This window comes from Rhinatrema bivittatum, chromosome 9 (assembly GCF_901001135.1).
Source record: "Rhinatrema bivittatum chromosome 9, aRhiBiv1.1, whole genome shotgun sequence".
NCBI classification, from domain to species: domain Eukaryota; kingdom Metazoa; phylum Chordata; class Amphibia; order Gymnophiona; family Rhinatrematidae; genus Rhinatrema; species Rhinatrema bivittatum.
This window is the reverse complement of record NC_042623.1, coordinates 23,892,953-23,913,178: the sequence shown is the minus strand read 5'-3', so window position 1 is coordinate 23,913,178 and position 20,226 is coordinate 23,892,953. Positions and strand designations below refer to the sequence as shown.

General features: G+C 50.5%; 1 protein-coding gene across 1 annotated transcript in view; it reads right to left on the bottom strand.

Annotated features, from left to right (window-relative positions):
• COPG2 (coatomer protein complex subunit gamma 2) overlaps positions 1–20,226 on the bottom strand; it is a 74,290-nt gene that overhangs the window by 20,389 nt on the left and 33,675 nt on the right. The window contains exons 13-15 of the mRNA XM_029616028.1: positions 15,555–15,650; positions 9,169–9,412; positions 8,787–8,862 (exon numbers count right to left, since the gene is read on the bottom strand). Of these exons, the coding sequence (XP_029471888.1) occupies positions 8,787–8,862; positions 9,169–9,412; positions 15,555–15,650 (416 nt within the window). The remainder of the gene's footprint in view (positions 1–8,786; positions 8,863–9,168; positions 9,413–15,554; positions 15,651–20,226) is intronic.

Below are 20,226 nucleotides of genomic sequence, written 5' to 3'. Positions count from 1 at the left end.
ATGGGTTATGAGCTCCCTGCTAACAGATGGAGATGGAGTCAGGTTTCAAAGCTGACATCACCCTAGATATACCCCTGCAGTGACCTCAGCCATTCAGTATCTCTCAGTCGCCTTGCAGATGTGGACTGTGCCTTCCCTATCGGGAACACAGTACTCTTTTAGAAGAGAAATTTTACCTTTAAATTGGAGAAAGATCGAGCCCACCCTCCTGCAGTGATACCTAATGGTCCCTCCCCCAGTAGAGAATTCCTGAGGTGATTTCTGAGATCCCTCAGAGGTGTGCCTTGGTCTGTAAGCCGGTTCCCGACGTGGAGTTTGCTACTGAAGCCAAGCACGGAGATGATGGCCTATTCCCTCTCCCCCCGCAGCTGGAGACAGTCTCTATACTCAGCCAGTAAGAGCTGAGCCCAGGTAAGTAAAAGAAGAACTCCGATTCAGAGATGTGGAAGGGCTCTGGTAAGTCTTTCCTTCGGTCTCTTGCTTGGTGTACCGTACCGACGGCGTTCCTGATCCCATTGGGGCAAGGGAAGAGGGTTTCCGAGTGGGTTGAGCGGCCCTCCGATGGGCTAGGCCCCGCTTCAGGCTTGGTGAGGCACTCTACATTGGCAGGCCGCAGCAGCACCATTTGCTTAGCTTTTTAATCTGTTTTTGTTGTTGTTTGAACTTCAGTATCAGTTCAGGAGCGCAGGTTCTGCACCACCTCCATATGCTGGAGACAGAGAAAAACTGAAGAGATGCAAGTGGAACACCAGATTAAGAGGGGGTGCTCTTCAAGTTTTTCTGTCTCCATCTGCTGGAAGGGAGGCAAAACCCAGCAGTCCGGACTGATCCGGGTACGTACAGAGAAAGGGGTACTTTCCTGACTGAAAAGCTGCCGGATTCTACTTGTTCTCCTAGGGGGGAAGGAAACTGGCCCTACCAGCTACTCCCCCACCCCCACCCCGACGGTGAAAAGCCAAAACAGAGAACAGTCCCCGACACCCTGCTCGTTCCACCCTACACCAGGAGGGATAGCCTCACCAGGGCCTCAAAACCTCCAGGGAAGGATACTAACACCTATTTCATTTCCCCCCCACCCCCCTTCCCCCCAGACTGCAGGGATTGCACCTCTACCATCTGCTAGATACAAAGAAATACTGAGTGACTGCAGGTGGTGGTCCGGGTTATATGCCAGTGCAACTTTCTCGGTCTCCAGATGCTGGAAGGGAAGCATAATCCCAGGAGTCTGGACTGATCTGGGCATGAACAGGAAAGGAAAATTGGTTCTTACCTGCTAATTTTCATTCCTGAAGTACCACGGATCAGTCCAGACTCCTGGGTTTTGCCTCCCCTCCAGCAGATGGAGACAGAGAAGTTTTAACAGACTCTATCCTATACCCCTGAGGTGCCACCTAGAGTCTGTCAGTATTACACTGTACCCAAGCAGAAAAATTAAACCATAACTTCCACACAAACAACAAAATCATGCCCATACTCTTACCCTGAAAAAGGGGGGTAAACTAGCAGAAAAAATGATTAACAGGCCGAGCAGACTCTCCATTTCCCCATGGGCAGGACTCTGGACTGATCCGTGGTAGCAGGTAAGAACCAATTTTCCTTTCCCTGTACATACCCGGATCAGTTCAGACTCCTGGGATGTACCAAAGCTTCCCTAACAGGGTGGGACTGAGAGAGTCCCGCTCAGAGTACACTGGCCCCAAAGGAACCGGGCTCTGGGGCCCGGACATCTAGACCAGCGGTTCTCAACCAGTGTGTCGCCAAGAACACGCAGGTGTGTCACCACACTTCCAGGTCCCCCCGCTGACCTAGCTGCTCCCCCCTAACCAAGCAAAAATAGGTCCTCTGCCGGGCTTAATGCTGACAGCCCGGGCGGAATGCGGCAGAACAGCTAGAGTCAGGGGTACTGGCATGCTCTCTTCTTCCCGCCCCCCCCGGCGCGGCCCGGAATAGGAAGTGGTGAGCAGCGGGTGCGTGCGCGGGAACTAGAGACCATGCTAGTGCAGGCAGCATCGGCCCAAAGAAAAGGCGCGGCCTGAAAAATGAGCAGCGCAGGTCGGAGTAAGATGAGGAACAACGTCAACCCTCGCGGCCGATGGGACACCTTTCTCCACGAGGGCTGAAAATGAAGGTTGCTGCTGCCGCTAGTTTTGGGGGGGGGGGGGGAGAGTGAGTGAACGAGCAAGCATGTGTGTGACATCATGTGTGTGTGTGTGTGTGTGAGATAGCATGTATGTGAATGACAGAGAGCCTGTATATGTGAAAGAGTATGTGTGTGATTGTCAGCCTGTGAATGAGAGATAGCATATGTGTAAGTTTGTGATTGAAAACCTGTTTGTGTGAAAAAGTATGTGTGTGATTGAGATCCTTTGTGTGTGAGCGAGATCATGTGTATGTATGATTAAGAGCCTGTGTGTATAAGTAAGAGAGAGAGCATGTGTGTCTGTGTGTGATTGAGAGCTGGTTTAGGTGAGAGAGCATGAGAGTATGTGACAGAGCATGTGTAAAAGTGAGAGACAGCATGTGTCTGTGTGTGATTGAGAGCTGGTTTAGGTGAGGGAGCATGGGAGAATGTGATTGAGAGCCTGTCTGTAAATGAGAGAAAGAGAGAGCATGTTTGTAAGCATGTGAATGATAATCTGTGTGAGAGAAAAGACAGTATATGTATATGTGTGATTGAAAGCCTGTGAAAAGCGTGAAAAGACAGACAGCATGTGTGTAAATGTGTAATTAAGAGCCTATATAAGTGAGAGAGAAAAGGCATGTGTATATGTGAGTGACTGAGAGCCAGTGTGAGAGAGAGATGAGAAAGTTGCAAGCAAACCATCCCTCCTCCTGCTAATTCAAAACAATCTCAGGGCACCTGGATATCAAATGTTCCCAGGTATGCAGAGCAAAACATTTTTTGTATCCTTATTTTTTATTACTGGGTCTTTGTGTCTGCTATTTTGAAATATTTTATTGGTATCTAGAAATTTTTGATATGAGTTTTTATTATTGGATATTCCATCCATCAGCTGTTTTGAAATCTGTTCTTTTTGTTAGTATGGTTTTGCTGCTATTAATTTTATATTTTTTGATTTGTTTTATAAGGACTGGTGTTTCTTTTTTTCCTTTATTACACTGCATACAGAGACTCTGGCTTGTTGTGGTTTCCAGTTCAGTTTTTGTCTGCATGCTTCTAGTTATTTATACGTTTTGGTCTCTATTATTTGTTAGGTGAGGGTCAGCACATGTGATTTAGGTGAGGTTTTCTGCTGGTGTGTAGTTTGTGTGTAAGGCTCTATAGCAGCCTGACTTGGTCCATTTTCCTAATAGGAGATGTATTGGTGTCTTAAGGCCTGGTGTAATATTTTCAGTGTTGCCTTTTCTTAGGTAAGGTGGTTACTGTTAAGTGCTGGAAATTGGTGCTGTTTTGGTGTGGGATGTTTACTATTTATGCAATTTCTGTTCAGACAGAATACGTATCTTTTATTCTTAACAAAAATAATACTGGACCTTTATTTTTTTTATTTCCGTCTTGTGTGTCACGATGGGAAAAAGGTTGAGAACCACTGATCTAGACGGTAATGCCTGGCAAAAGTATGCGTATACTTCCAGGTAGCCGCCCTACAAATTTCTTGCGGCAACACTTGTTGACATTCCACCCACGAAGCCGCTTGCGATCGAGTAGAATGAGCTCGAAGACCAACCGGGATCAACCGGCCCTGAACAAGGTATGCAGATACAATAGCTTCCTTTAACCAGCGTGCGATAGTGGCCCTTGAAGCTTTATGACCCCTCCTGGGTCCACTCCACAGGACGAACAGATGGTCTGAGAGACGGAAACTGTTCGTAACCTCCAAGTACCGCAACACCCTCTTTACATCAACTTCTTTAAATCCCTAGACTCTGGAGTAGAAGAATCCAGGCTCGCGAATGAAGGGAGCTCCACTGTGATTCAAATGAAAAGAGGACACCACTTTCAGGAGAAAGAAGGGAACTGTTCGTAAGGAAACTCCTGCTTCCAAAATTCATAAGAAAGGCTCCCTGCAAGATAAGGCCTGAATCTCTGAAATGCGCCTTGCTGAGGAAATAGCCACAAGAAAAACAACCTTCAAGGTCAGATCCTTCAGGGTCGCTCTTTTCAATGGCTCAAAGGGAGCATTACAAAGGGCGCGGAGAACCAGATTCAGCTTCCACGAGGGTCGGGATTCCGGACCAGAGGACGCAGATGCTAAGCCCCTCTCAGGAAACGAGCCACATCTGGATGAGAGGCTAGCGTAACCCCTTGCACCTTTCCACAAAAACAACCAAGAGCCACCACCTGAACTCATAGGGAATTAAACGCCAACTCCTTGGCTAACCCTGCCTGCAAAAAAATCCAGAACATCTGGAATCAAAGCCCTGGACAGCTGCACTTCGTGGTCTAGACACCAGGATTCAAACGCCCCCCCCCAAACTCTAACGTACGCCATGGAGGTAGAAGACTTACGAGAATGTAAGAGCATGGCGATAACTGCCTTCGAGTAACCTTACTCCTTAATCTCTGCTTTTCAAAAGCCATGCCGCTAGACCAGAGCTTTCCAAACCTTTCATGTTGGTGACACTTTTTAGACAAACAATTTCACAACACAGTAATTCAGACTACTAGCAAACCTGTGGTTAAAGGTTAAACGAACGAAACGTATTTTGACAATTTATATAGGTTTCTTTAAATATATACATAAATACAATGTTTCACAACACAAACTATCTCATGAAAACCTTTCATTTAAATTAAAAATATATAATATTCCAAGATTAAAGTTGTTATAATTTGAGTAACAATAATAAAACAAATTGTCTGTCCCCCACACACTCATCTCTCCCCCCCCCCAAACCACATGTCTGGCCCCCACAATCATGTACCTCTTCTTTTTGATTGTTGCCAGTTAAGTGCTTCACTCCCTTCAGGGTTCAAGCCTGCCGTGATGCATAAAACCTTCCAGGATCACCAGACACTGTTGCTTGCAGTCAGTACTCCTCGTGGCCAGCAGCAGCCAATGACAGGGACAGCTGGGCTCAAGTCCCACCCACTAAGCCCAAAAAAAAAACCGCGATTGACAGCAAAAATCACCCAATAATAAGCAACCCATGAACTGGAAAAAAAAAAAAAAAAGTGAATCTCTGGAGGGGAGCGGCTATGTGGACCGGGCTTGCGCGACACCCCTGCACATGACACTAACGTGTCGTGACACACAGATTGGAAAGCTCTGCGCTAGACAAAAGCGAACTACCTCTCCGAAACAAACCTGTTGCAGGAGATTCGGAGACAGCGGAAATCTCAGCGGATCGTCCACTGCTAGATTCAGCTGGTCTGCAAACCACGGGCACCTCGGCCACTCCGGGGCCACGAGTATGACCTTGCCTGGATGCATTTCAATGCGGTGCAGAACTTTTCCGACCAACGGCCACGACGGAAAGACTTACAACAGAACACCCTTTGGCCAGGGAAGAACCAGAGCATTTACCCCTTCTGCCCTTGGCTCCTGCCGGCGACTGAAGAATCGAGGAGCCTTGGCATTGTGGCAGGTCACCATGGAGGGCATGGTCAAGTGACTGCAGAGAAGACAAAATGTCTCGTTGGAGAGTTCCCACCCCCCCGGGTCCAACTGGTGGCGACTGAGAAAAATCGGCCTGACCATTGTCCACCCCAGCAATGTGAGAGGCCGCAATCTTGTAAAGGTGTTGTTCTGCCCAGGTGATTAAGAGCTGAGCTTCCATCACCACTGGACGACTCTTGGTCCCCCCCCCTGACGATTGATGTAAGCCACAGTCATCGCATTGTCGGAGAGTACTTGCACTGATCGTCCCTCCACTAAGGGAAGTAGGTCCCGTAGCGCCAACCGAACCGCTCTGGTCTCCAACCGAATGATTGACCAGGAGGATTCCGTTTTTGTCCATTGGCTTTGCACGGCCGTCCCTAGACAAACTGCTCCCCACCCAGAGAAATCGGCATCGGTGGTTACTACTATCCAGGAGGGAATTTCCAAATTCACACCCTGACACAAATTGTCCAGACAAAGCCACCAAAGACGACTGGAACACACTGAGTCCATCAGTGGCAGGAGAAGATGAAACTGCTCGGAGAGCGGATTCCATCGGGAGAGCAAGGCTGACTGAAGAGGACGCAAATGCGCAAAGGCCCATGGTACCAGGTGGAGAGTGGAAGCCATCGAACCCAGGACCTATAAATAATCCCAGACTCTGGGCCGAGGCATGGACCGCAAGGATTCCACCTGAACGAGAAGCTTGGACAATCTGTCCTCGGTAAGAAAAACCTTTCCCAAGATCGTGTCGAACCGAGCACCCAAAAAAACTCCTAGGACTGGGATGGAACCAGATGACTCGTCGGGATTAACCACCCAACCTATACCCATCCGTCCGGATCATCAGAAGTATCTGAGGTTCGCAATCCTCTGACATTTTCAGTTTTGTGCATTGCCCTTCGACCTGGCGACGGCACCCAGGGCGTTCACCAAGGTGATGGTGGTTGTGGCAGCGGCCCTGCGAAAGGAGGGTATACTGATGCATCCCTACCTGGATGATTTGGCTGATTCGAGCGAAGTCAGAAGGCCTCTGCATGGCAGCGGTTCAGAGAGTGCTACAATGGTTGAATCTCAACCTCTGAGGAAAGGATCCCCTCATCCTGGGCCTGTCCTCCGGTAGCTTATGGACTTTATTCTCCCCCAGAGACTTAATGAAGTCCTCCAACTGCTGGCCGAAGAGCAGTTGGCCCTTGAAGGGTAAAGAACCCAGCTGAGTCTTTGAAGAAACATCCACAGTCCAATTCCTTAGCCATAGGAGTCTGCAGGCCGAGACAGCCGAGACCATGGTTCTGCCCGAAGTACGCAGCAGATCATAAAGAGCATCCGCGTTGTAAGTGACCACCGCTTCTGTCTCAGAAAGGGATGCTACTGACTGCAAGTTCTGCACCCAGTGTAAGCTGGCCCTCCGTGCAAAACTGCTACACATGGCGGCACAGACTCAGAGCGCTAAAACCTCAAAAATGCGATCCTGCAAATCCTTAAGGGCTGTGGCTCCGGTCACCGGGATGGTGGTCTTATTCCTGACCACTGAAACCGCTGCATCAACCTTGGGCACCTTGAGGAGGTCCAAGGCGTCTTCCGGCAATAGATACAACTTGTCCATAGCCCGGCTGACCTTCAAGCCCAAGCCTGGCGTGTCCCATTCTCGGAACAAGAGGTCGGTAACGGACTGATGGAAAGGGAAGGATCTAGCTGGACCCCTGAGAACGACCATTACCGGTTCTACTGCTCCCATCCGCAATCTTCCTGGGGTACCTCAATCGCCAATTCCTCCAGAATAGCGGGAATGAGGGGACTCAACTTATCCTCCAGAATAAATGTACCACCTTCGGATCATCCCCTTCCACCATCGGTGCGCCAGTGGGGATTTGGAGCACTTCCGATACGAGCCCACTCCTTTGCCCCCCTCCAAGGGCGATGGGGCTGACCTAGAAACTTTGCTTCCCTGCTTTTTTTGCTACCCTCCGGGCTTTAAAGGCTTTGTGGAGCCATAAAATAAACTCTGAGGAGAACAAGGAGGAAGAGTGTTCTGAGGCACTGGCAGGATCTTCCTCCGATGAATCTTCCTGATCTGCCTGCGGGTTGCCCCGCCAGGAGGCCCCAGGCTGCAGAGAAAGTGGCGGAGGGGAACTCCTACCTCTCAATACTGCCTGTACCTGGTCTCTGAAGGTCTTCAAGATGGCCTCCGTTCCCACGCTGAGCAGGAACGGGTCTGAAGACTGTCTCTGGCCTTCGAGCCTTCGAGCCTCCCAGGCTCTCTGCGACCTCATTTCGAGCTACCGCCGCAGGGAACATCCTCCCCCGCCCCTCGACGTGCCCTCCCCACCCAGAGAGTCAGTCCGTGCAAACTCCGGCTCTAGAGAGCCGCACCACGCGGTATCACTAAACTTCTAAAAAATACCCCGGGAGTGGTGAATCAGGGGCGGCTAACAACCACGCGTGGGGAAACGAAGAGGTTGCTGATCCGGACCAAAATGAAAATAAAGTAAAAGGAAATTACCTCAGTCGTGCTGCACCTCCGATTTTTTTTTTTTTAAACAAAATGACAGCGATGCCTTCCCCTCTGAGGGTGAGAGAGCCGGGTCCCCCAGTATCACCCTCAGTGGTCAGTCAGGGCAGGAATCCGGGTCCTCAACCCGCTGCTCCTCTGCCTCTGTTACCAGGGGGGATGGTCCCACCAGGACCTGCCAACCCCCTGGGAGGCTTAAAGAACCAGCTCCCTTTTTTTTTTTTTTTTTTTTAAAACCAGAAGAAACAATCAAAGCAATATTTTCCACAAAGAAATGAGTACCGCAAAACAAGCTAACCAACCAAAGCCTAACTAAACCAGACTAAAGGGATTTGCACCTCCACCATCTGCTGGAGACAGAGAAATACTGACAGACTCTAGGTGGCACCTCAGGTGTATAGGACGGAGTCCGTTAAAACTTCTCTGTCTCCATCTGCTGGAGGGGAGGCAAAACCCAGGAGTCTGGTCTGACCCGGGTATGTACAAGGAACAAGTAATTACCCATAGTGAAAACTTTTGAAAACAGACCCCAGTGCCCCCTCCCCCCCAACCAGTGCAGTCAGGTGGGGAACTTGAAAAGCAGAGCTGAGCTCTGTCTCGCTCATCGGTTAGAGTACAGCCCTTACTCATGCTCGCAAATATAAGTAATTTTAAATTAGGGGTCTCTTTACAATTCCACTTTATATAGACCATAAGTGACAGGATCTTACCTCTGTAACAGGACCAGGACACTGGGAAGAAGGCTCTCATTCTGGGCACCGAACTTGGCCAATGCGCTCACAGCAGCTGGAAAACATAAGACCTTAAGAGTCTGCTGCTCCAAAATGGCCCCAAGTGAAGTGTCTTAGGGCTTGAAGCCCAGCCTCAAGAGACTCAGTAAAGGTCCTGGAAGCTGCACACCTGCCTCCCAGGCAAGACTCCTAGAAGCTGGGCAGTAGAGTCCCTACTTGTTTTCCCCTCTGCTCCTATCATCAGGCCCTACAAAGCTCTTGGACCCAGAACCCCATCTTTCTCCCCAAGTTGCCATCTCCAGGCCCCACCATAAAGCTCCTGCATGCTGAGCATAAGAGCCCTAGATGGTCCAACACTCACCTGCCCTGACAGCTTCATTCTCCAGCACCACCCGGTTGAAGATGAATCGGATGTACTTGGATGGCATTGGGGTCCTTGGCCCCTCTCGGCCTAGCAGGTGCAGGATCTTGGTGGCCAGCACAGTGTGCTCACAGTCCTCTATGAACTCGCAGAGATGAGCCAGACCTGACTCTTTGCTCTCTGGGTTCTCTTCTATGATACTAATGATACAGTCCACAATGGCTCGTTTGTACTCAAACCCACCCTAGAAAAGTAAAAGGGAGACACAGCAAGTTAGTGGTATGGAACACCTCTTCTCTCACCCAGAGGTCCCAGTAACAGCACCCAAACAAGAAAATTGGTTCTTACCTGCTAATTTTCGTGCCTGTAGTATCAACGGATCAGTCTAGACTCCTGGGTTTATTCATCCCTGCCAGCAGATGGAGGCAGAGAAAAGCCTCGCTGACACTGCTTGAAAAGCCCTGGTGCCACCTGCAGTAGCTCAGTATTGATCTATACCCAAGCTGAAAAAACACAATGTGCCATAAAAAACGTGTCAAACAACTTTAAAATATTGACAAAGAACAGAAGTGTGCTGAAAGAATATAGCTGAGCGGAAGACTTTCCCCTTCAACCCGGGTGGGTTCAGACTGATCCGTTGGTACTACAGGATCAGTACCCGGATCAGTCCAGACTCCTGGGATGTACCAAAGCTTCCTAGAGAGGGTGGGATCTGGAGAGTCCCGCTCGCAAGACACCAAAAGACATGGAATCAGAAAATCTCAAATCCAATCGGTAATGCCTTGCAAAAGTATGCAGCGACTTCCAAGTCGCCACTCTGCAAATCTCCTGCGGAGACACCAACTGAGCCTCTGCCCAAGAAGTGGCCTGAGCCCGCGTCGAGTGGGCCCGCAAGCCCTCAGGAACTTGACGGCCCTTGAGAATGTATGCTGACCCAATAGCCTCCTTAAGCCATCTGGCAATAGTTGCTCTAGAGGCATGGGTACCCTTCTTTGCACCACTCCATAACATAAAAAGATGATCAGACCTCCTGAACTCATTAGTAACCTTGAGATAGCAGAGAAAGGTCCTGCGGACATCCAATAGCTTAAGCTCCCTAGCATGCTGCGTAGAATCATCCAAGTCTGTAAATGCCGGAAGCTAGATAGTCTGATTAACATGAAAGGCAGAAACCACCTTTGGGACAAAGGAGGGAACCGTATGCAATGAAATCCCTGAATCAGATATCTGAAGAAATGGATCCCTACACAACAAGGCCTGCAATTCTGAAATTCTCCTGGTGGAACAAATGGCCACCAGGAACACCACCTTGAGAATCAAGTCTTTAAGGAGAATCACACAATACCCACAGAACCAGGTTAAGGTTCCAAGGAGGACATACTTTCCATACCAGAGGACACAACTTCTTGACTACCCGAAGAAATCTCTGTACATCCGGATGCGACGATAAGGAATAACCCTCAAGCTTGCCTTGTAAGCAGGCTAAAGCCTCTACCTGCACTTTAAGGTAATTAAAAACAAGACCTTTAGCCAAACCCTCTTGTAGAAAAGACAAAACTTGAGAAATCGAGGCCTGCATCGCCTGAATCCCTTGGTCAGTACACCAAGCTTCAAACATCTTCCAGACTCGAACACATGAGAGGGAAGTAGATTGCTGCCTGGCCTGTAAAAGTGTAGTGATCACCGGTTCTGGATATCCTCTCCTCAAGCAATGCCTCTCAAAAGCCAAGCCGCTAGACAAAAGCGATCTGCCTGGTTGGACAATCCGGGACCTTGCTGAAGAAGTTCCGGGAGATGACTCAGATCAACGAACCGTCCACCGCTAGATTGACTAGATCTGCGAACCACGGTCGATGTGGCCATTCTGAAGCTACTAGGACCAACCTCCCGGGGTGCTTCTCTATTCTGTGCAATACTTTGCCCATGAGAGGCCACGGCAGAAACACATACAGCAAGACTTTCGAAGGCCAAGGCACTACTAGAGTGTCGACACCCTCTGTCCCGTACTCCCTCCTGCGACTGAAGAACTGAGGAGCTTTAGCATTGAGCAGAGTTGCCATCAAATCAACGTGAGGACGGCCCCACCTCCTCCAGATGAGCCACATCACGGACTCCGCCAACTCCCAATCGCCTGGATCTAAGGTCTGACAGCTGAGGAAATCGGCCTGAATGTTGTTGACCCCTGCGAAACGAGAAGCCGCTAGCTGAAACAAGTACCGTTCCGCCCATTGAAACAACTCCTGTGCTTCCATCGCCACCCCCTGAAGATTGATGTAAGCAACCGTTGTGGCATTGTCAGACAGAACCCTGACTGAACGACCCTGAACTAGGGGGAGAAAGGTTTGAAGTGCCAGCTGCACCGCCCTGGTCTCCAACCGATTGATTGGCCACGAGGCTTCCACCAAACAAGTGCCCTGGGCCGACTGTCGCTCGCTCACTGCTCCCCAACCAGAGAGACTGGCATCGGTAGTGAGAACCACCCACTCCGGAACCTCCAGGCTGACTCCACGCTGTAGACTGGAAGACTGTAGCCACCACGACAGGCTGTTCCGTGCCGACGCATCCAGCAAAACTGGTAAATGAAAAGCCTGTGACAGGGGATTCCATTTGTCCAACAGTGCCCTCTAAAGTGGACGCATATGCGTGAAGGCCCACGGTACCAATTCCAGGGTTGAAGCCATCGAGCCCAGAATCTGTAGAAAGTCCCAGGCTTGTGGTATCTTCAACGCCAACAAGCGTCAAACTTGTGACTGTAGTTTGAGTATCCTCTCCTGAGTGAGAAACACCCTGCCTTGGCTCGTGTCGAAACGAGCTCAGAGGTATTCTAGCACTTGGGACGGCTCCAGGTGATTCTTCGTCCGGTTCACCACCCAGCCGAGAGACTCCAACAGGCGAACAATTTTCTGAATGGATGAGTGGCAGCCCTCCAACAACTTCTCCCGAATTAGCCAGTCATTGAGATAAGGGTGCACCAACACCCCTTCGTGTCGGAGAGCCACCGCCACCACCATTACCTTGGTGAAGGTGCGAGGGGCCGTCGCTAGACAGAAAGGTAGAGCCTGGAATTGGAAATGTTGACCCAGCACCACGAAACGCAGAAACCTCTGATGCTCTGGACGAATTGGGATATGCAAATATGCCTCCATCAGATCCAGGGAGGCCAAAAACTCCTGAGAGCGGACTGCCGCAATTACCTACCGTAGTGTTTCCATTCGAAACCGTGGTATTTTCAAGGACCTGTTGACTGATATGAAGTCCAGAATGGGTCAAAACATTCCCTCCTTTTTCGGGACAACGAAATAGATGAAGTAACAACTCCTGCCCCGTTCGCGAGGCGGTACCGGGACCACCGCTCCCAAACCGCACAACCGGCGCAAAGTCTCCCGAACAGCCCGACGCTTTGCCGAGAACCCGCAAGGGGAGACCAAGAAGAGGTCGCGAACAGGGTGTGCAAACTCTAAAGCGTAACAGTCTCTTATCACTGAGAGGACCCACTGATCCTGCGTGATTTTGGTCCACACCCCTTAAAAATCTGCCAGCCGGCCCCCTATATAGGGAACGGTGGAGTGGACTGGCCTTGCTTCATTGGGAGGACTTGACCGCTGCTGCTCCCCTCGCCGAGGGAGCTCTAAAAGGTAGTCGCCCAGCTGTGAAAGGACTGACCCCAATTTGCACCCCGCAGTTGCTGAAAAGGCTTTTGTGACTGCGCCCCTATGGGACTTCTGGAAGGACGAGACCGTCTGGCGTCCCTGAAGCGGGACCTGGATTGAAACGTCTGGAGATTCCTGTCCTCTGGCACTTATGTACCTTCGTCTCACTTAGTTGCTTGATGAGCTGTTCCAGCTGCTCTCCAAACAAGAGACGACCCTTGAAAGGCAAAGAACCTAACCGGGCCTTAGAAGAAACATCCACCGACCAGTGACGGAGCCAAAGTAAACGTCTGGCTGCGACCGCCGAGCTCATAACCCGTGACAGCGAACGCACCAAGTCATACAGTGCATCCGCTACATACGCGACCGACGCCTCCACTCGATCTGCATCCGACGAGTCAGGAGCAGGAGGTGCATCCTGAAAATTCTGCACCCACCTCAGACATGCCCTCTGCATAAAGCCGGAGCACACTGCAGCCCGGATCCCCAAGGCTGCACTCTCAAAAAACACTCTTAAGGTGAAGCTCTAACTTCCGATCCTGGAGATTCTTGAGGGCTGCAGCCCCCTCCACCGGAATTGTAGTCTTTTTTTGTGACTGCGGAAACCGCCGCATCCACCTACGGAAGCGCAAAAAGTTCCAAGGTCTGTTCTGGCAATGGATAGAGCTTGGCCATAGCCCTACCGACCCTCAAACCGGAGTCCGGGGAATCCCACTCATGTTCAATCTATTGTCACACCGACCTATGATACGGGAAAGCGGAAGGAGGAGCCCGAAGACTGTCCAGAATGGGGTCCGCCCCATCCAATTATGGAACTTCCTGAGGGGGTTTTAAACCTAGCTCTTCATGGACTTGCGGAAGCAGAGGTGCCACTCTTCCCTCCAGAATAAGCAGAGAATCTTGGGATCATCCCCCTCTGCCACAGATGGCATGCCTAAGTCATCACCTTGATCCGGAGAAACCAGATCATGCGCTGAGGAGCTCAGCGCTGCTCCTGCTGGAGGGATCGGACCCTGTGACCCTCCTGTTGCCCCCCCCCCCCCGGAGCTAGGCACCCTTGGGATGCTGGCGTCCCGCGGCCGCCCGGATCCTGCATCTGGAGCTGAAAGCCGCAGACCCGGGTCCTGTGGAGCGAGAGGCAAAGGTGAAACCCCTAAACCCTCCTGTTGTGCCAGATAAACTTGGTGCAGCAGGAGAATAAAATCCGGCGAAAAAGGCCGCAAACCCAGGGGCAAAATGGGGGGGGGTCTGGTCTCCCCAGGCCTCTGAGGCAAGGGACCTGGCTGATCTGCCCCCCCCCCAGATAACCCCTGCGCAGCGGGGAGATGAACCGGGGACAACTGCGGTGGTAAGTTCTCCTTCCCCCTCCAAAAATGGTGGCGCGCGTGAATCTGGCGCCAAAATGGCCGTCGCTCCCACCTTGAGGGAGCCGGCAGCTTCGGGGATCTTGGGAGGCTGTAAAAATGGCCTGACCGCGGCAGCCGTGCGCTTACAGAGGCGCCGTCGTTTTGAAACCCCCGGGAGGAGGGATGGTCCCCCCCACCCCCGAAACACAGCACGACCACAGCCCCGACCTGCCGAGCCGCGAACCATGCCAAAAAAAGCAAAAACAGCTGAGAACAAAATAAAGCTAAAAATAAAAATCTAAGGAGTCGGCACGACCCGCGAGGGGGGGTGGGGAATCACCTCGGAACCTTACCCTTCAGCCGACTTCCTCTTCCTTGACAAAAACTTTTTTTTTTTTTTAACTTTAAAAAAGTTAAAAAAGAGAACAGAAACAGAAGCAGGGAGATTCCCTTCTAAGCTGAAAGGAGCTGTCCAGCACAAATCAGCTTTTTGAACAAGGAGAGAATCTCCTGAAAAGAAAAAGGAGAATGGCTGTAAGCCGCATGGCTGGCCTCATGAGGGGAGGGATCTGGACCACCAGATGTACACCCCACGGTACCAAATTGGACCTTAACTGGTCCACCTCAACCGAATAAGAAAAGGTTCCACCAGGAACCCGTTCCCTGGGAGGAAGGCTCCCCCAATAACAGAAAAAATCTAAAAACAAGGGTAAAGAAAACAGCCTGCAGGTTTATGTACCAGCCATCTGCTGGAGACAGAGAAATACTGAGCTTCTGCAGGTGGCACCAGGGCTTTTCAAGCAGTGTCAGTGAGGCTTTTCTCTGTCTCCATCTACTGGCAGGGATGAATAAATCCAGGAGTCTGGACTGATCTGGGTACGTACAGGGAATTTGGGTTTTGTGCACATGGAAAGCACTTACCCAAGCATGGTCAAAGCCAACTAATGCACGTAAGTTTGCTTTGAAAATGTGGGGTAAATTTTGCCCTGTTCTCTCTCCGCAGTGCAGGTGTACAAACTGAAGCAACAGGATTGGCTCATTCTGCCAAGCTCCACTAATGCTAATCCTAAACCAGGAACAACCCTTGGTCACGGCTGTAACATCTTCACATTTATACGTAGATGGAATAAGGGAAAATGACATAAGAAATTCAAAAAGTCACTATAATAAGAAAGCAAGACCAGAGTCTTCCATTCCAAACCCTTCTATCTATCCCAAAGAGGTCCTTCAGAATAAAACTGACTTTTAAAAGAAATATCATTATTTTAATCACTAGTTTCCCATAAGAGTTGGTCGTGACATGACCACATCGCCTGCTGCGCTGTTTTTGCAGTATTTCTTAACCATGGGATAAGTCCCCCATATCCAGTCTGAGCCACTTCCTACTCACATCATCCCGCAGCATGTTCGAGAGGAAGGTCATGAGGACGCTGTGCTTCCTGGGGTACTTCTGGCACAAAGCACTGATCGCCTGAACCACCACCACCTGCACAGAAAGCCCAGCATCAAACATTAGGACCATATATGGCAAGCATTCATTATCACATGCTGTACACACAGCATTTAACTAGCCATATCACTGCCGATGCTGTACCTGTTCGACGGTGGGGCAGAGTGAGGGTGTGCAGCCTGTACTGCTGTTATACCTGTTTGATGATGGGGCAGCGTGAGGGTGTGTACTGTGGTTGTACCTGTTCGATGGTGGAGCAGTACCTGGCAAGTACCCAAACATTAAATAGATCCCATGCTACTAATGCCAGTAATAACTGTGGCTATTCCTTAAGTCAACTTGATTAAAGTAAAATTGGTTCTTACCTGCTAATTTTCGTTCCTGTAGTACCATGGATCAGTCCTGACAGCTGGGGTTTGCCTCCCTTCCAGCAGGTGGAGACAGAGGAAAACTCAAAGAGCGCCCCTCTTAACCGAGTGTAGTACCAGCGTCTCCTCAGTATTAGAATTCTCAAAGCAGAAAAAAGTACTGCAATGAACCAGAGAGACAAGTAAGGACAAGAAGGAAATGAAACACTCCAACTATGTACATGGACTCTGCAAATAGGCCAAAAAGCATGGATCCTGTATAGAAAAAGCAGACAAGAAAAAAAAACAGATCGAGCAGACTCTCCCAAGAAGCATGCCCATACGGAAAAATGGGCGGGCATCTGGACCGATCCGTGATACTACAGGAATGAAAATCAGCAGGTAAGAACCAAGTTTTCTTTCCCTGTACATACCCGGATCAGTCCAGACAGCTGGAATGTACCAAAGCTTCCCTAATTAGGGTGGGACCTGGAGAGTCCTACTCGAATGACACCAGTCCCAAAACTGGCAGCTTCTGGTGCCTGGATGTCCAAACATTAGTGCTTGGAAAATGTGTATAAGGACTTCCATGTTGCCACCATGCAAATTTCTTGTGGCGAAACCAATTGGCACTCTGCCCAGGAAGCTGCCTGTGACCATATGAAATGCGCTTTTAAACCTTCAGGGACCGGACGTCCTCGACAGATATAAGCAGATGCAATAGCCTCTTTCAACAAACAAGCTATGGTCACTTTTGACGCTTTATGCCCCTTCTTAGCACCACTCCAGAGCACAAAAAGATGATCTGAGACCCGAAAGGCATTAGTAACCTCGAGGTACTACATCCAGAAACCTTAATTCTCTAGCATGAGGCACCTCCCTCTGAACATCGGTAAAAGCTGGGAGCTCCACTGACTGATTTAAATGGAAAGCGGAGACCACCTTTGGAAGAAAGGAGGGAACTGTCTAGAGTGAAACCCCAGAATCCAAAATTCGTAAAAACGGTTCCCTGCATGAAAGGGCTTGTAGCTCTCCGACACCCTCCGAGCTGAGCAGATTGCCACCAAAAACACCGTCTTCAAAGTTAAATCCTTCAAGGTTGCCTTAAGAGGTTCAAAAAGAGCTTCACACAAGACCCTGAGGACCAAGTTAAGGCTCCAAGATGGACATACCGGACAAACTGGGAGACTCAAATGCTTCGCCCCCCCCCCCCGGAGGAAACGTACCACATCCAGATGTGCTGCCACCGGTACCCCATGAAACTTGCCCCTCAGGCATCTCAAAGCTGCCACCTGCACCCGTAGGGAATTAAAGGATAAACCATTGCTGAAGCCTCTCTACAAGAAAACTAGGATCTGTGCCACCGAGGTCTGTCAAGGAAGGATTCCCTGCTTGTGACACCAAGATTTGAAGACCTTCCAGACTCGGACGTAAGTTAAAGAAGTAGAGGTTTTCCGGGCCTGAAGCAGAGTGGCAAGAACCTCTTCTAAATAGCCTTTCTTCCTTACCTGTCACCTGTCAAAAGCCAGGCTGCTAGACAAAAGCAAGCTGCCTGCTCGAAAAATATAGGGCCTTGACGAGGGTTTGGAAGATGACTCAGCCGCAGGAGACCATCCACCGCAAGGTTGACTAGGTCGGCAAACCAGGGCCTCCGGGGCATTGAGGGTTACCTTGCCCAAGTGAAATTCTATCCACCTGAGAAGCTTGCCTATCAGAGGCCACAGCAGGAACACAAAGCAGAACATCGTGCGGCCATGGCAGTTCCAGGGCATTGACTCCTTCCGCGCCATGCTCTCTTCTGCGACTGAAAAAGCAGGGTGCCTTAGCATTTGCTCGAGTCACCATCAAATCCATGTGAGGAGTGCCCCACCTGCGTGAGATGAGGCTCATCGCTTCCAATGACAGCTCCCACACTCCGGGGTCTAGCCTTTGGCGGCTCAGAAAATCCACTTGCACGATGTCGGTCCCCGCAATGTGTGATGCCGCCAAGGCTAAATGCTTTTCTGCGCAGGACATCAGCTGCTCTGCTTCTAGAGCAACTTGACGCCTTTTGGTTCCCCCTTGATGGTTGATGTAGGCCACTGCTGTCGCATTGTCTGACAGAATCCGTATTGCCCAATTGCAGAAGAGTGGAAGAAACCTCTTTAACACCAGGCATACCGCTCTGGTCTCCAGGCGATTGATGGACCACTTTGCTTCCTCCTTCGACCATTGACCTTGAACCGACTGGGATTGGCACACCGCCCCCCAGCCAGAGAGGCTAGCGTCTGTGGTCACTACCACCTACTGAGGCATTTCAAGGTCCATCCTGTGCCGCAAGTGTTTTCGGACAAGCCACCAACCAAGACTGGACCTGACGGACTCTGAGTGGTAAGGCCACCTGGAATTGCTCCGACCTCGGGTCCCAATGGGATAGCAATGCCCACGGGACCAACTCCAGAGTGGATGCCATGGAGCCAAGGACTTGCAAGTAATCCCAGGCTCTGGGCACCACCGCCGCCAACAGATGTTGAACTTGAGACTGCAATTTCTGGATCCAGTCCTCCGCTAGAAAGACTTTGCCCATGCAAGTACCGAAATGTGCTCCTAAGAAGTCCAAAACCTGAGAAGGAAGAAGGTGATTCTTGGAGTGGTTGATGACCCAACCGAGGGATCCCAAAAGGGATAAAACCTTGTCCACCGCTTGCCTGCAGAACTCCTCTGACTTTGCTTGGATGAGCTAGTCGTCCAAGTATGGGTGGACTAGCACTGCCTCCTGCTAGGCTGCTGCCACCACCACCATCACTTTGGTGAACGTGCATAGAGCTGTAGCCAGGCCGAAAGGGAGGGCACAGAACTGGAAATGCATCTCTAGGATCATGAAACTGAGAAATCTCTGGTGATTCCTGCAAATTCCTATGGTCAGATCTAGGGAAGCTAAGAACGGCCGCTATAACTGAGTGTATGGTCTCCATCCGAAATCATGGGATCCTGAGGGCCTTATTCACCTGCTTCAGGTCAAGAATCGGGCGGAAAGAGCCTTTCTTCGGCATCACATTCTTCCTGAGGGACAGGCATAATAGCCCCTAGACTGAGCAAACGGTGGATTGTTTGCTGAACTATCACTTTCTTCAACAGGGAGCCAAATGGCGAGACAATAAACAGGTCGTGTAGGGGCCAAGCAAAATCTAAAGCGTAGCCACATTCTATGACACTTAGAACCCACTGGTCCGACATTATCTTGACCCATTCCTCATGAAGAAGGACCAGCTGGCCCCCTATCAGTGAAACAGAGGAACGGGTTGGCTGTATCTCATTGGGAGGACTTGGAGCTGAGGGCCCCCTGAGCGGCACCATCTCTGTTCGCTCTGTCCTCGAAAGGATTGGGACCTTCCTGCGGGCTGTCGGTGGCCTGCTCTGGCGAAAGTGCCTTTGCCCCCAAAAACAAGAGTGGGTGGGAAGAAAACCTCTAGTCCCTTTAGGCTTATCCTCGGAAGTTTGTGCACCTTGTTGTCACCCAAAAACATGTTCAGCTGCTCCAAGTCTTCGCCAAAAAGAAACTTGCCCTTAAAGGGCATTGCACTGAGCTGGACTTTGGAGGACACATCTGCCAACCAATTGTGAAGCCAGAGAAGCCGCCTCGCCGAGACCACTGACACCATAGTCCGGGAGGAAGTACAAAGAAGATCATACAAGGCATCCACTCCATAGGCCACCCGCTACTTCCAAGTGCTCAGCCTGCGCCAACTTCTTGGGGGGGGGTGGGGGGGAGATCTGTAGCGCTCAACAGCTGCTGTACCCACCGGAGACCTGCACAGAGCATTAAGTTGCTGCATACGGCCGCCCAAATGCCGAGGGCCAACACCTCAAAAATTCTCTTGAGATGCACTTCAAGCTTCCGGTCCTGCAGGTCCTTAAGGGCCACCGCCTCAGCAACCGGGATGGTAGTTCTCTTGGTGACAGCTGACACCGTGGCATCCGCCTTGGGCACTTTTAATAGGGCCAGTCTCTCCTCCAGCAATGGATAGAGCTTGTCCACTGTTCGGCCCACTCTCAAGCCTGACTCCAGAGCAGCCCACTCTTGGATCATCAACTGCTGCACCATATGGTGAAAAGGGAAGGTCTTCAATGGACCTTGCAAGCCAGCCGAGACAGGGTCCACCGTGTCCTGGCCTGGAACATCCTGTGGGGCCGCAATGCCAATCTCGTCTAGGACATGCAGGATTAGAGGATCCAATTCCTCCCTCTGAAATAAACACACTTCTTTTGAATCGTCCCTGTCTAAA